Source organism: Orbicella franksi, chromosome 13, assembly GCF_964199315.1.
Source record: "Orbicella franksi chromosome 13, jaOrbFran1.1, whole genome shotgun sequence".
Lineage (NCBI taxonomy): Eukaryota > Metazoa > Cnidaria > Anthozoa > Scleractinia > Merulinidae > Orbicella > Orbicella franksi.
Window position 1 is genome coordinate 1,836,142 of NC_138157.1, and position 15,213 is coordinate 1,851,354.

The 15,213-nt window shown below is 41.5% G+C and overlaps 1 protein-coding gene across 1 annotated transcript; it reads left to right on the forward strand.

Moving 5' to 3' along the window:
* Positions 1–391: 391 nt before the first annotated feature.
* On the forward strand, positions 392–13,833 carry LOC145465373 (uncharacterized). Its single transcript, XM_081449154.1, has 8 exons — positions 392–2,373; positions 3,362–3,540; positions 8,603–8,789; positions 9,339–9,471; positions 9,692–9,794; positions 12,186–12,401; positions 12,814–12,932; positions 13,196–13,833. The coding sequence occupies exons 1-8, from the start codon at positions 2,360–2,362 to the stop codon at positions 13,610–13,612; spliced, it is 1,368 nt and encodes a 455-aa protein (XP_081305280.1). The 5' UTR covers positions 392–2,359; the 3' UTR covers positions 13,613–13,833.
* Positions 13,834–15,213: the final 1,380 nt, after the last annotated feature.

The window sequence follows — 15,213 nt, forward strand, 5'->3', positions numbered from 1 at the left end:
CACGTTCCATCTGGAAATATCCTGCTTATTTCTGAAATATGTGTGTTTTTTTAGATTGCGTTGCCTTCAGTTCTTTCTACGGATCGTACATGTTCAAAGAGATTAGATCGTGCTTCGCAGACAGCCGGTGATTTTCAGTATTGATAATTTATGACAGTATAATTTATGACAGTATAACATCATAAAATATTTTTTATGTTATGCCAAAAGAGAAATAAATTAGAGTTTGCCGTTTATAACCCTTTTCGACATTCCAAATCTTATATATCGTTAAGCGGTCAGTGTTCATGATAAAAACTCTTGAAAACTAACTAATAATATCCGACCTGGAAAAGATGTAAAAAATAACAACTATAAATAATTTTAAAACATACTTGTCAAAAATATTAGCTTAGGAAAAAGTTGGCGTTCATTTACAGCATTGGTGTAAGACAAGTGTAAGAGTGGAATGTGAAGATTCTAAGAGCAAGCGTTTTTGCCGATCGATTGTTCACTCCGCGCTCTCCGCGCCACGTCGGTTTGGATGAATGTCATACAATTAAATGTTAAAAATATTGGTAAAAAGACGCTTAATGACGGTATGAATCAACCGACGTTTGGGCATCACTGCCTTCTTCAGGGTGTTTAAGCTGCTGTGAATGTCATGTGCAGTCTGTCCGCTCTAGCGTCAGGCTCGTGCCCTCCTCTGTGTAGAAAAGAACAGTATTTACATTTCACTTTGTACACAATTCCTGTGACTCGATTCTTTAGGCTTTTTGAATACATCATCAAGTGAATGCTGTCTTAACTCTCGTGTCTCCATGCAGATGCATGAACGTGGAATTCTTTTGGAGACTCTTTTAGCGTACGGGATTGACGCAAAAACCTCATAACCTTCCGAGACTACTCAGGATCCCGCCCCTTTCTCGTTATCCTCTCATGCCTTTCGATGAATTTCAACGGGTATCCATTATTAATGACTAAAGGTTTGCTGAAACCCTTTAATAGAAGTATTAGAATTATACTAGTTCGACGTTTCGATGTTGCTAACATCATTTTCAAGGCAAGGGTGAAAATATCGAGGTGACATAAAAATTTAAATAAGTGTAAAAACATAATTAACCCTTCTTGTGCATGCTGTAAGAATAACTTCGCGCGGATGGAGTCTGCTTTACAAGGATGGTTGACGTTTTTTGATTACATTTCGCAAATGAGACTCTCCTGAATTTGTTTCGGTACTTTTTGAGTACCGAAAAGTTGTTCAGTAAATTCAGTTTTAACATTCAGTAGTTCTCGAGCATGTGTTTCCCACTTGAAGAGTTTATAGAGCTACGCTCTGCCAAAACGTTGGTGTACATGTCATTTAGCAAAAACCTGAAAAATTACCTGGTTATTTGCCTCTTCACTTTTTTAATCATACCTTTCCAACAAAAAAGGAAAATCCACAACACACAGTGCGTAATTCATGAAGAAAAATAAAACAAATATAGCCGGCAAAGAGTATACAACTTGAAATAATCGCTCTATCGGCGCCTTGTTTCTTTCTTATACTCTTCGCGCGCGAATTAAACCTCTTACGATAAACAAGAGCGCGAGCAAAATCTGTGTTCGAATTCCTCCCTTACTTGCCAGTTTCGTAATGACAAGGTCAATTTCTCTGGCTTGGAAAAAAAAAAAATCGGTCCCCGTCCAGGAACATTTGTAAAACAAAGCAATCATCGCCGGCAGAACCTTGAGGGTTAGGGTTAATCACATGATCATAAACCTCCATCTTCAAAGTGTTTTACATCCGCACTAAAACGCAAAGCCGGCGTTTCCAAGTTCCTCGTTTTGGAAAAGTTCTGTTTTCGGTCCGGACTGGTATCGGCGTAATGTGGATGGAAAACCTTTGATGCATATTCCAGGTGAAAACGCCGTTTTCAAATTTCTCCTGCGTCGTGTGGACAGGGCCTCACGCAGTCTTTGGTCTTCAAAACCACAGCGGATAAGGCTCCGGAATGGAGGCTCGAGGTCGTCACGACACTGCGTCCCACACATCCTCGGAGGCCCAGGGGTTAGTGGGGCCAAGGAGAAGTCTAATCGGCAAACTTTGACTCAATTCCCTCGCCCCCTCTAACTCCGTAGTCTCCTCCGCAACCTTTATTAGAGTCGTCACGCAACGCTTCTCCTCCTGGGGGAGAAGCGTTGCGTGACGACTCTAATAACGGCTGCTGAGGAGACTACTAACTCCGAGGACCCCAGAAGGATCTGGGAAACTAGTTTCCATTCCTTTCACTCTGTTTTCACTTTACTGTTCCTGTCATGGTTTTTAACCAGGACACTCATGCTATTTTGAGTGGTTTTGTGCGATATTGGTTTCCCTAATTAATGCTGGGTTATCATGAATTCTTTAAGGTACGTTAACTAAGACATAAGCTTTCCAAGCTAACTGTTCCTTGAGGCTCCATGAGTAGCTATCAGTGTTTACAAAATTCAGCGAAAATTCCAAGACTTCAGGAAGCTTCCAAAGTTAGATTTAGACTCAAGCTTATGTTAAAGCTAACTTTGGTAAATGGAACTTAATGAATGGTTTCGACATGTCGTTTAGGCGCTTGATTTAAAATGTCGGATCTTTAGGATCTTTCGACCCTCTACTCGTGCCTTAGAATTTATATGCAGTTGTGATTCAGTGGTCGGGTTGCGTTGATTAAGCTTCTAACATATTAAGCTTTTAGAAGGTTTACTGATAATTGTGGCGTAGATCTACTACCTTGACAACTTGTTCCTGCAGAGCAAACTCAATGGACTTTCAATAACTGACTAGTGTACACAAAGTATGTTATTTACATGCTTATTCTCAGTACATATAGTGCACTGTATAAGGCCATTACCAAGGAAAGCCTATAACATACAACAGCTCATGCAGAGAAAACATAATGAAACAAAATTGATATAGTGATTCCATGAGCTAAGGTGCACGTGCTAAGATGTATAACGGTTATATTTGAATGTGATGCTCGCACAAGTTCTAAGATTAAGAGATGGTTATATGGTGAGTACTGGATGTGCAATGTATTCGTAATACAGGATGTATAAGAGACTCATGTTATGTAGTGAGCTGTGTGTGTGGGTTGACTTGCCGTGCACAAGTAAGCTGAACATTAACAGTCGAGTTATTAAACTGTTGGCTGTTGGACTCTTGGAGTGGAAGTTGTTGTTGCCCACGCTCGTGACAATAAGTATCACTGAGTCAAAAACAGCGTTGTGCATCCATTGCCCATGAGTCAATAGGTCTTTTCAAGTATACAACATGTAAATACATGTACTTGTAGCAAATTAACCCGAAGTATGTTACTTGTTTGTAGCTTTGACTGGTTGGAGTATTCTTATTTTTTTGTGACAGGAAGAAGGTTGGCAATTTCATTGCTGGTAGTGATACCAGTCAATCTGCACAAGCAGAGCAGCAAGGTAGCTATGATGCTAAAGGCAAGCACACCCCACTACCTGTCGATCATTACCTCTTCTCAGGAATGAAGTATGATATTCACTTTGTCACTGTTGATGTCACAACATTTGGAAAGAGTAAGTAAAGACTTCTGCAGGTTTTGTCAACTTTTATGTAACCTTTTTTTATTTGTCTTACTGCACGACATGACCATAAGAAGTATGTGTGGTAAGAATGGTGAGTTAATTGTTAGTGTGCTGGACTCTGGATCAAATGGTCTGGTTTTAAGCCCTGGCCAGGGTCACTGTGTTGTGTTCTTGTGCAATATACTTTACTCTCTTCTCTTCACCCAGGTGTATCAATGGGTACCAGCAAATTTAATGCTGGGGTGATCCTGTGATAGATTAGCATCCATCCAGGGAGGAGTAGAAAATTAATACTCCTAGTCACTTCAAGCTCTGCTGTGAAAACCAGGTATAAGCACTGGCCTGACGGGTTACTAGGCTTGTGTTTTGATTGGCATTTCTCCATGATCATGTGATGTATTCACTCTTTACTGAATAAATTAGTGTATGTTTGGATTCACTCGTGGCTGTTTATTACATTTGGTGACGAGACATTTCATTCTAGATTCGTACAGGAATGGTGACCTATGGAAAAATAGGCAAATTCAAAGAATCAGAAGAATCATGGACCCAGTATGTAGAGCGGCTAGAACAGTATTTCCTAGCGAATGAGGTGGAGATGTGGCGAAATGCCAAGCAATTCTACTCAGTGTTTGCGGAAGTAAAACATACGCACTTCAACCAGCAAAGCCTGCGGAGACAACTTTTAAGAAGATTGTCAGCACACTTGAGAAGCACTTTTCACCGAGGCCAAGTGAGATAGTGGAGCGTTATAAATTTCATAGCCGAAATCGAAACAAAGATGAAGGAGTTGCGGCATACATGGCAGAATTGCGTGAGCTAACCGACCATTGTAATTTTGGCGAGACGTTACCAGAAATGCTACGAGATCGGTTGGTCTGTGGTATAAACAATAAGAAAATCCAGCAGTGATTACTGGCAGAATGAGAGTTGACACTCAAGAAGGCCAAGGAGATTGCTTTGGGAGAAGAGTTAGCAGCGAAGCACATGGTTGATATTCAGTCCGACACGACCCCCAGCAGCGTTAATCAGGTTGACGCTCAAGACAAGAACAGAATTAAAGATTGTTGTCCAGATTCAGAGTGTTACTGTTGAAGGGAGAAACATGAAGCTTCAGCCTGTCAATTTAGAGATGCTCAGTGTTTTAAATGCGGACAACAAGGGCACTTAGGCAAAGTGTGTCGTGGTGAGAAAAGGCAGAAGAAAAAGACGGGCAAAGGAACTGATTCCGGAATGCAGGAAGGTCAACAAAGCGTTTCAGGAGACAGCAAGCCAGCAAAGGGGAAGAAGAAGCAGCCTACACATTTAGTGGACGAAGTTCCCAGGGAAGAAGGTGTTTATGCAGCGACAATGTACCACATCCGCAGACTAAGCAAACCCAAGGCATTTGAAGTGACTGTGGAACTTTGTGGTGAACCACACAAATTGGACATAGACACTGGTGCGACCAGAACCATGTTGAATGAAGAAACGTACAACAAGTTACATGACAAATTGGAATTGAAGAGTTCGAAGCCCGCATTAAGCACGTACACAGGAGAGAAAATACTAGTGTCGGGTGAAATACTGATTCCTGTCAACTACCAGAATCAACAGCATAATTTGCTAACCATGTTGGTGAAGAGTCCTGGATCCAATTTACTTGGAAGGGACTGGCTTCAAGTGATTAAGCTTAACTGGAACAGTATTTTCAACATCCAGGAGGGCAACCCTCAGCTGCAGAAGATCCTAGATGTACACAAGGACATTTTTGGCAAAGGACTGGGTACACTAAAGGGCACAGAAGCCAAAGTCTATGTTGACCCAAGTGCTCTACCCAAGTTCATGGAGGCTTGTCCTGTACTGTATGCACTCAAAATGAAAGTCGAAAAGGAACTGGATCGATTGCAGAGCGAAGGCATGATGTCTCCGGTAGTGTTCACAGAGTGGGTGGCACCTATAGATCCAGTGGTGAAACAAGACGGATCAGTGCGTATTTGTGGCGACTATAAGTGTACCGTCAACCAAGTCTCAAAGTTGGATAATTATCCACTAATCCAATCCCCAAGACTGAGGACTTGCTTGCCACACTAGGTGGAGGAAATAAATTCACCAAGCTGAATATGTCACAGGCATACCGACAGTTATTATTGGATGAGGAATCGAAGAAATTCACTACGATCAACACTCACAAGGGACTCTATCAATATAAACAGACTGCCCTTTGGGGTTTCGTCAGCACCGGGAATTTTCCAATGTACAATGGAGAATTTATTGCAAGGCATCCCCCATGTTGTCGTGCGAGTTGATGATATCTTAGTCAGCAGCAAGGATGACCCAGATCATCTAGCCAACCTAGAAGCAGTGCTTAGTGGGTTCTTCACAGCAGGATTTAAAGCTATGTTTGGCAAAATGTCTGTTGATCCAACCTGAAGTCACGTACTGTGGGTACATAATCAGTGGCGATGGCATTCAATCTGTGGTGGCAAGAGTTGATGCAATCAAGAATGCACTGGAGCCGAAGGATGTCAGTCAGTTACGAGCTTTCCTGGGCATGCTCAACTATTACCATAGATTCTTACCTGATGTAGCAACCATTCTGGAGCCTTTACACCAGCTCTTAAGGAAAGGATCAACATGGCAGTGGCGAAAGGAACAACAGGAGGCCTTTGCAAAGTCTAAGGAACTGTTGCAACAGCTGAGCTACTAGTACATTTTGACCCAGCCAAGGAACTTGTACTTGCCACTGATGCTTCTGATTATGGTGAGGGAGCAGTCTTATCCCACAAAATGGAAGGAGGATCTGAACGTCCAATAGGATACATGTCCAGATCTCTAAACGGAGCTGAAAGAAATTACTCAACCTTAGAGAAGGAGGCACTAGCCATAATCTTTGGAGTTAAGAAGTTCCATCAGTTTCTTTATGGACACTCATTCACTATCAAGATGGATCATAAACCTTTGGAGGGTATGTTGAATGAGAAGAAAGGGATTCCAGCGCTTGCTGCACTGCGAATCCAGCTTAAGTAGGCTACCCTTGCCTGAGATGCCTGAGTCAGTCCCAGTTCCTGGTGAATCAAACTTGTTAATGGAACATTTGGAAGGCACACCTGTACATAATGGCCACATCAAAGAGTGGACCAAGAGGGATCCAATCCTCTCACAGCTGCTACGCTTCATCTCAGAAGGATGGCCAACCAAAAACAACTCTGAAGAGCTAAACCCTTACTTCACCAAACGAAGTGAATCAAGCGTAGAAGATGGCTGTGTACTTTGGGGTGCCAGAGTGGTTGTACCTCCACAAGGAAGATCGAAAATACTCACTGAGCTGCATGAGGCCCACCCGGGCGAATCTCGCATGAAAGCGTTGGCACAAAGCTACGTATGGTGGCCGGGCATGGATCAGGAGATTGCGAAGAAAGTGAAGGGCTGCGACAAATGTCAGTCAAACCAGAGTGCACCCGCAGAAGCACCATTACACCCCTGGGAGTGGCCGGGACTCCCTTGGTCAAGAATTCACATTGACTATGTGGGGCCTTACAAAGGAGAAATGTTCCTTGTAGTCATGGATGCGTACTCAAAGTGGTTGGAAGTGCATCGCATGAAGTCTATCACATCGACTGCCACAATTGAAAAGCTGAGAGAGATGTTTGCTACACATGGCCTACCAGCAACACTTGTTAGCGACAATGGTAGCAATTTTACCAGCTCAGAATTCCAGGAGTTCATGAAAAAGAATGGAATCAAGCATATCAAAGTGGCACCTTATCATCCTGCCTCAAATGGCTTGGCAGAGAGGGCTGTGCGAATCTTAAAAGAAGGCTATGAAAAGATGGAGGATGGAAGTGTCCAAACAAAGTTATCACGATTCCTCCTTAGTTACCGCACCACCCCTCATAGTATGACTGGAGTGCCGCCAGCAGAAGTACTCATGAAATGGAGATTGCACACACAGCTGAATCAGCTTGTTCCAAGCATAGCAAATCACGTTAGGAATAAGCAGTCCCAGCAGAAGGCAGCACACGATTACCATGCTAAGGAGAGGGAGATTCTAGAGGGCCGGGCTGTTTATGCTAAGGATTTCTGGAACAAGAAGACCTGGATGCCAGGACTGTCGTGGAGAAAACTGGTCCAGTGTCAGCTTGAGTTCAGCTGGACAATGGGACAGTCATTTGGCAGCACCAAGACCATGTTCGAAGCCGTGAGAATGATGTGGCAGAGGAGCCAGTTACAAGTGTGACACCCAGCATGACACCAGTGGTCTTGCCTGAAGTGTGATGCAACACCACCCACCCCTGGTGTTAGCAACCATCTTGAGGTTCCTAAGTCTCCACCGGCAGCACCTACTCAGCCCTACACCCGTTAAAATGAGTCCTCTGGCGACACGCCCTGTGCAGAAAACAGCCAGACCTGGATACCTGAAATACCTGTGTGAATCGTGACTTGATCACAGGGACTGTGGTTGAAATAGAGGACAAATAGTTTTTGATTTAGTTGTTCCAATTTACATGAGGAGTTTATGGATGAATAACCTGTAATTCTAGAGGGGAGGAATGTTGTGATTGGTATTTCTCTATGATCACGTGATGTATTCGCTATTTACTGAATAAATTAGTGTATGTTTGGATTCACTCGTGGCTGGTCATTACAGCTTGAGTGTAGACTTTACCTAGTACGTGCTTTATCTTACCACAGTGCCAGCTGGATATTAGAAGTGTATTGTAAGAATAAGCTAGTCTGGACCATGGAGAAATACATGTGACTGTGAATTTCTAGAGAGATAATAATTTTCCTCTTGAAGCTCTCATGTTTTTCCAACAATGTCCCCAATGTCCCCAGGCTCTAGATAGTTTTCAGAAAGTTCCCTTCTGTTGTAATAAGAGGTTAGAGTATGTCATTTTTATGGGCTACACTTTCATTGACCACCAACAGCTCTTGGACTTGTGAGCATTCAAAGGTTTTTTTGAGTTATTTTAAAAGTCATATACTTCTTTTTTGGTGAATGGCATTTGCATTCATGATAGACCTGAGTGTAATATAATAGTACTAAAGGATAATGCTACACACATTACAGCCACTTTTGGCCTGGTCACCGGACAGACAACCGTTGCTTCAGATGTTACCAGCAAGTATAACAAGCTTGGTGAACCTTACCAGCAAGGCTTTATTCTTGAAACATTCAAGGCCATGCCAGGAGTTGGCAAGATAGGATGGAATTCAAATGAAACACCATATCAAGGAATCTTCTCAAGACCCCAAGGGTATGGGAAGAACAAAAGAAATAAAATTAAATGTAACTTGTATTTTGGCAATTTTTTACTGTTTCCTATTGTGTAGTTCCAGAAAATATCCATATCTTCCACAGGGAAGGGATTTTTTTCTAACACCTCCCCGCCCCGCTGGAAATTCCAGTTAAGCTTGATACATTTCTTTCAACTTTTGGTCTTCCAGAACCCCCCACCCCCCAGGAAATTCCAATCCCTTCTGTGGGGGGGAGTATGGATATTTTTTGGAACTGCACATTATGTGACAAGGTGGTCTTCAGGTAAACAGAAGTCCCAGGGGGGGAACTCCCATATGAAAAGATCAGGGATGCTTATCGGAAAATGTGATTTAAACTCCTAAAGGAAACCAATCTGGGCTTGACCTAAACTTTATTTGACCCCTAAAAGATACAGCTAAAAGTAAGAAAGGCTTGATGACTTGTTTTTGAAGTTCTCAAGTTATGACCAGGCTGGATTCTGGCTGTGAGATTTCTTTAAAGAAGCCTTTTTGTTCCACTCATATAATTTGGTGTTGTTGTCAATCAGGGTTCCAGTGTATCACTCCTGGCAACTGTTGGTAGTAAAGTCAAGTATTCAAACTGTTGAGCGGGCAGGCTTGTTGGATCAGTTATCTGGTCGAGGCAATGATGTTGCTAATCAATCTGGCATCATTTCAGTGGTATGTAAATTTTTAACCCTCAGGGTCCAACTCATCATTTTTCCCTTTGTCAAGTTTCTGTGAGAGAAATATTTTCCAGAAAATATCCATACCTCCCCCATGCAAGGGATTTTTTTTTCATGTTCAAAGACCCCAGTATTTGTTAAGGTTCTGACTGTTCTTTCAACTCAGTCGATACTGCAAGTTGTTAATCATTGTTTTGTTTGTTTGTGTATGGTAGATTTCACAATATTGCAAGCAAGGTGGCCGTTTAGTTTGTGTGGAGCTATCAGGACAGAAACAAAGTCAGGGAGTTTTGGGATCTATTGGTGGTAAAAGTGAAAGTAAGTGGCTATGCACATGGCTAGCCTGATTATTAACATGTTGGACAGAGCTTGTTGTGTTTTTACCCCAGATAATACCTCTCTCCACCCAAAAGTAGAAATGAATACTAATGAACCAAGAATAACTTGAGGCGAAATGCTTGGACCACTGACAGTAATATTGTTTGTAACATTATCATTAGTAACGGAGCTCCGGCGGCCCAAAGGGCCGCCAAGCGGAGCCCCATACTCATTTAGGAAAGAAAAGGAAACCCATGAATTGATTTTCTCATGGTTATCATGGCTAGCGGTATTGCTTGTGGGCGCGTACGCACGACGACGATGACGACGGCGACGGCAGAGTTGCCGAACATGGCGGCCATACTCCAAATAATAGGTTGACAGAGACATGTAGCCTTGGTTTACCGTGTACTTCCTTGATATTGGACATCCATGTTATGATCAATTGACACATATCAAAGCAAGGTATCTGCTGACCAGTATCACATGACCATATCCTGGGCTCAAGTTTACAGCTCCTCGAGATCACGTGTTTTTTTTAAGTTGACCGCTGACCAAGTGCTGGTTATCGATTGGATCGTGGGCTCATATTGGGTTAGCTTGTTGGAAACAGGGTAGGATTGTTCAGAAGCCGGTTTACGCTAACCCAGGATTAAAAGTTAATCGAATTATAACTTTTTCTTCTATACAAATGTTTTTTGCTGTTTTGTTTTGTGTATATGGTAATTATTAAAACTCAAAACAGAAGGCCAAACAATATACAGAAACCTCACCGCAAAGTTACAAAACTTAAATCAAAATTCTACCTTTAACTGGGTTAGCTTAATCGGGCTTTGAACAACCCGGCCCAGGAGCTACGCTTTTAGGCTGGCCTAAATCTCTATATTATTAGGGAGTTTAAGCAAATCGCTATGGCTGGCTCTGATATGCTGCCGGAAGTAAATTTCCCCCAAAATGAGACACTGCGTATGTACGTCGCTTGCATCCAGCTGTAGCATGAAATCTGACTACGTGAGTCGGGATGTTTTGCCGTAGTGGCTGCTATGTCGTGTTTATTTCGCTTCTCTGGCCCTTTTCAATGGACATCTCGGCATTTTCCATTAGGTACTACATCCTTTAAACTCAATTTAAGTCAAAGATTGTGTCAAGGTTGTCTTTCATAAGCTTGTAAATCCGTATCCTGAATTTACAATAAGTTTTGGCAAAGGTGTTGGAATGGCGAAGCGAGTCAAGTGAAATATTCGTGTTGAGCACGAGATTGTTTTTCTTCGGTTAAGTTTGCTTTGAGGGCTTAGTGAAGATGTTTTATATCTGGATAACTATATGATGCTATTTTGCTTCTTTGAGTATTGATATATTTGTGTTCTTCACTCGATATTCTTTGAGATATTTGTCGCTGAAATTATATATTTCAGCCATCAAATTGTTATGGTACAAAGTGTACGGCGTTCGCTTTCGCTCAGAAATAATCTGTTTGTCCTACCGAATAACAGCCATCGTCCTTTGAGCGAAGCCATTTGGCTGTGAGAAACTAACTAAAAGAGATTTTAAACTCCTTAGCCGATGTTTCTTTCATCTTTGTATTTCGCTTTACTCGCTAAACTTAAAATTTGGCAGACCACCAAGATGCACTCTCCCCAGACCTTTTCAGTCATGGCAGCCGTAGTAGCACCAGCCGTAGTGATTTGCTTAAACTCCCTATTAAGTAGGTACATAAAGTGTGTATCCAAGCCAGGTGGCCCATCCAACTAGCACAACTCCATATCCATTTTTAGTAGCACGACATGATTAGGAGCATCACAGGCTACCCCCAACATTGAAATTGTCAGTACTTACTTACTCACCTGCATGGAGAGAGAATGTGCAGTTCCAGAAAATATCCATACTACTTCCCAGGCGTTTAGCCAGGTGGGTGTCCAGGCATCCTGTAGATGGCCACGTTCTAAAGAAAATTGTTTTATTTTTCATATGTTGCCTTATAAATTGCTCATTTGAGTAGGCCCAGAACACATTTTGGACAACCGCTTTTCAAATTCTGGCTAAAAGTCTACTTCCCCCACAGAAGGGATTGGAATTTCCTGGGGGTTGGGGCGGTGGGGGGGGGGGGGGTTGGGGGAAGTGGGTGGCTCTGTAAGACCAATAAATTGAAAGAAATGTACGAAACTTCATTGGAATTTCCAGAGGGTCTTAGAAAAATCTCTTCCACGGAGGAGGTTTGGATATTTTCTGGAACTACACAATGTGAGAATGAAGTGTGAAATGATCTTGATCAGGGCTTAGGACATAACTCCTTAGCAACAAGCTTACTAATTGGTAAACTGGATTAACTTGCTAAAACTAACTAAAAGGTAGCTCTTCAGCAACTAGGTCTCATGTTGTTTCTTGTTATAGTATTTGGCTGTGATGTGTTCTTCAACATGCCACTCCACCCAAACCCTACACTGTTTACATACCAGCTTGTTAATGTTCCTGTACAAGTCATGTATCTTGGCCCGGGAAAGCTGGTGAAAGTCACGTGTGACTGGATGGCGAACTTTACTCAGCATTTGCATCAGGGATGGAAATTGGTAGACATATTTTGGGACCAGGGAAAAAGGAGTCATGGAGGTATAATTATATTTATTTGAGTTCTAGATAATCCTGGTCTTGGTTGTTCAAAAGGTGTGTATCTACTTATAAGCTCAGCCTGATAGCATTGTCTGCCCTTTTAACAACGTGGGCCTTTGCATCTTCAAGGGCTAGAAATAAGCTGTACAGTTGTCAAATTTATTGTCAGAGCATTCTCTAAACTTAACAGTTCTGCAACATAAAACACTGATATTATGACTGAAAAATATTTGAAGCACCTCTCCCCCCAAAAAACTAAAAAAAAGATCCATATTTTTGTTATTCAGCTCTCAGGAATTCTAGTCATTCTAGACTCGAGTTTCTAATATTATGGCCTGTATTTAATGATCTATTTACCGACCTAATGTAGAACTCAGATTTACTGGCATTTTTGTACTGCCTTCTTCACTAGAGTTTTCCCTCTCTGGAGACCATAATTCAGTGTGGTTTTTCGAGAAAGAATCTACAAAACTGAAGGACCCATTCCCAACATATCAAGGAACCATCATTGAGTACCAACACACTGTGAAGGTAGTAATATAACTCTCCAAACACATAGACTTTGTAACTATCAAAATTTTAATTAAAAAAAAAAATTTGTGTTGCACACACCTAACTTGGACTGCTTGATGTAGCCTGTTCCATCCTTTGGTTAGTGGTGCACCTCTACACAGCTTGCAGGGAGTATGTTCCTTGGTTGCTCAACAGTTTTCTGCATGCTATAATCTTAATAGGGCCATACCCAGTACTAATACAAGCATCTAAACACGCAAATACACTACTTTTGTCTGCAGTTGGGGTTCTTCGAGACCAAGGCCAAAGGAGACTGGACACCAATGATAACAGAAATGGGGCATAGAGGCTGGGAACTGGCATGCATGTTGGAAACTCCAGAAGTCACAAAAATAGGCCTTGGAAACATGACGTTTAAAGTGTTATTTTTCTTTCAGAGGCGTGTCCTGCAAGGCCAGCCTCAGGGGGTTAACCCATCAGCCATCCCCCAGGGAATGCCCAATTACTATGGTCCTCCCCCAGCCCCATATGCTCCTCCCCCTGGGGGACAGTATCCTATGGTAGGACAGGCGGCAGGATATTATCCTCCTCAGGGGCAAGCTGCTGTTCCCCCACCAGGTGGATATCCAAACTATGCACCCCCACCCTATAGTGCAGGACCAGAGCCAAGTGCACCACCTCTCCCTGAGAAACAATGATAACATGGTTCTTCCCAACTGCTAATGCATAACATTTTATTTAGCATAGCATTTACTAAAGGTAACTGTATAAAAATATATTATGTTATAAGGACACTGAAAGTATTGTATTGAAAATCTGGGAATTGACGATTATTACCGGTATGATTATATCTTGGAATCAATGATTATCTGATAATTGTCCTTTTGCTGATAGGACATGATAGCACAAGCATAATTGTGCTTAAATGGAAAAATTATCAGACTTCATTTTTGACTAAAATGGTTGTAAAATACTGGTAAATTGAAGCCTGCAATCCTTTTGGGTGTCTACTAAAATACAATGCACTCCCCCCTCTTTTTCTGTGTGTTAATCAACTGTGCTTGTTGATTATTCACTTATAAAAAACTCAAGCTCATTATCTAATAATTATTAGTTATTGTTGCCTGAAAATAGACCTTACTACATGTATTCTTCCAGGATGATACCACTCTTATGTTGCAAGGCTTTTATTTTTTAAAGTAAAATAGAAATTACAATTATACTAATTATACTATACCAGACATTTGCTCTATCCATGGTATACCTTTCAACTCCAGCTTGTAATAATATTGCGGTGGCAGGGCAGAATGCCTAATGTGCATGCTATTTCAGTTCAGCTTTGATTGCCTGGATGGTAGCCTTAATCACTTGACCATGCTGCCTCTGTTAACTCCATTTTAAAAATTTGAATGAAGCAGCTTCAGGAGCAGCTACATGGATACAAGCCCGACTTTTTCAAACAGAAGAATCTTGTGTATTTTAGTTAATGGTTTGCAGCCTTGCTAAACATAATGTCCCACTGTTGGTTTATTTTTCCATCACGCTTTTAGCCAGAATTTGAAAAGTGGCCGTCCAAAATGTGCTGTAGGGCCTGTTCAAATGAACAATTTATAAGGCAGCATATGAGAAATAAAACTTACAATTTTCTTCAGAAAGTGGCCATCCAGAGGACGCTTGGACTCCCTTCTGGCAAAAAGCCTGTTTTCCATAATGGGCACCAACTTAGTTATCTCGAGAGGGTTATTTAATAGCCAAGAGAACACTACAAGTCCTAGAAATTTGACATCTTTAGTGAGTTAAAACTCATTAAACATGTTTGTTATTGCTATTAATAGAAGTTATTTAAAAATTAGAGATTATTAAGATTTCATTTAAGAAAACATTACAATATATTATAAAAATTAGAAAAACATGTAAAGTAAGTAGAGTAGCGGTGAAGTATGTTCATGTAATGGCCAACCCTCTCTTTAACAAGAATAAGAGTGTATACAAATAAATTTGCAAAGTTCATTTACAAGCATAATTCCATTCTCAAGTCTCGCGGTTTGTCTGTGCCAGTTTTTCAGTTAGCAGCATTATAATTCTATAGTATCAATCAGTGCCACACACACGATGCTGCTGCTTAGAAGATTCTAGTCTACCACAAATTACTTCCTGAATTTAATGGGTTACTGTAGAGCAGGCAGTTTAATGAATGTGCTGTACAACACACAAGAACGAAGCACAATGGCCAAGAGTGAGAGAGTAGCAGTGATGCTTCTCTCCTGCACTTTACACTTCTGTATCATACTGTGCACAA

Excerpts from the sequence above, each read along its gene's own strand:
- LOC145465373 (XM_081449154.1), top strand. Across the intron at positions 3,541-8,602 it reads TGTCACAACATTTGGAAAGA|CCACTTTTGGCCTGGTCACC; the intron begins GTAAGTAAAGAC and ends CACACATTACAG. Across the intron at positions 9,795-12,185 it reads TATTGGTGGTAAAAGTGAAA|TATTTGGCTGTGATGTGTTC; the intron begins GTAAGTGGCTAT and ends TTCTTGTTATAG.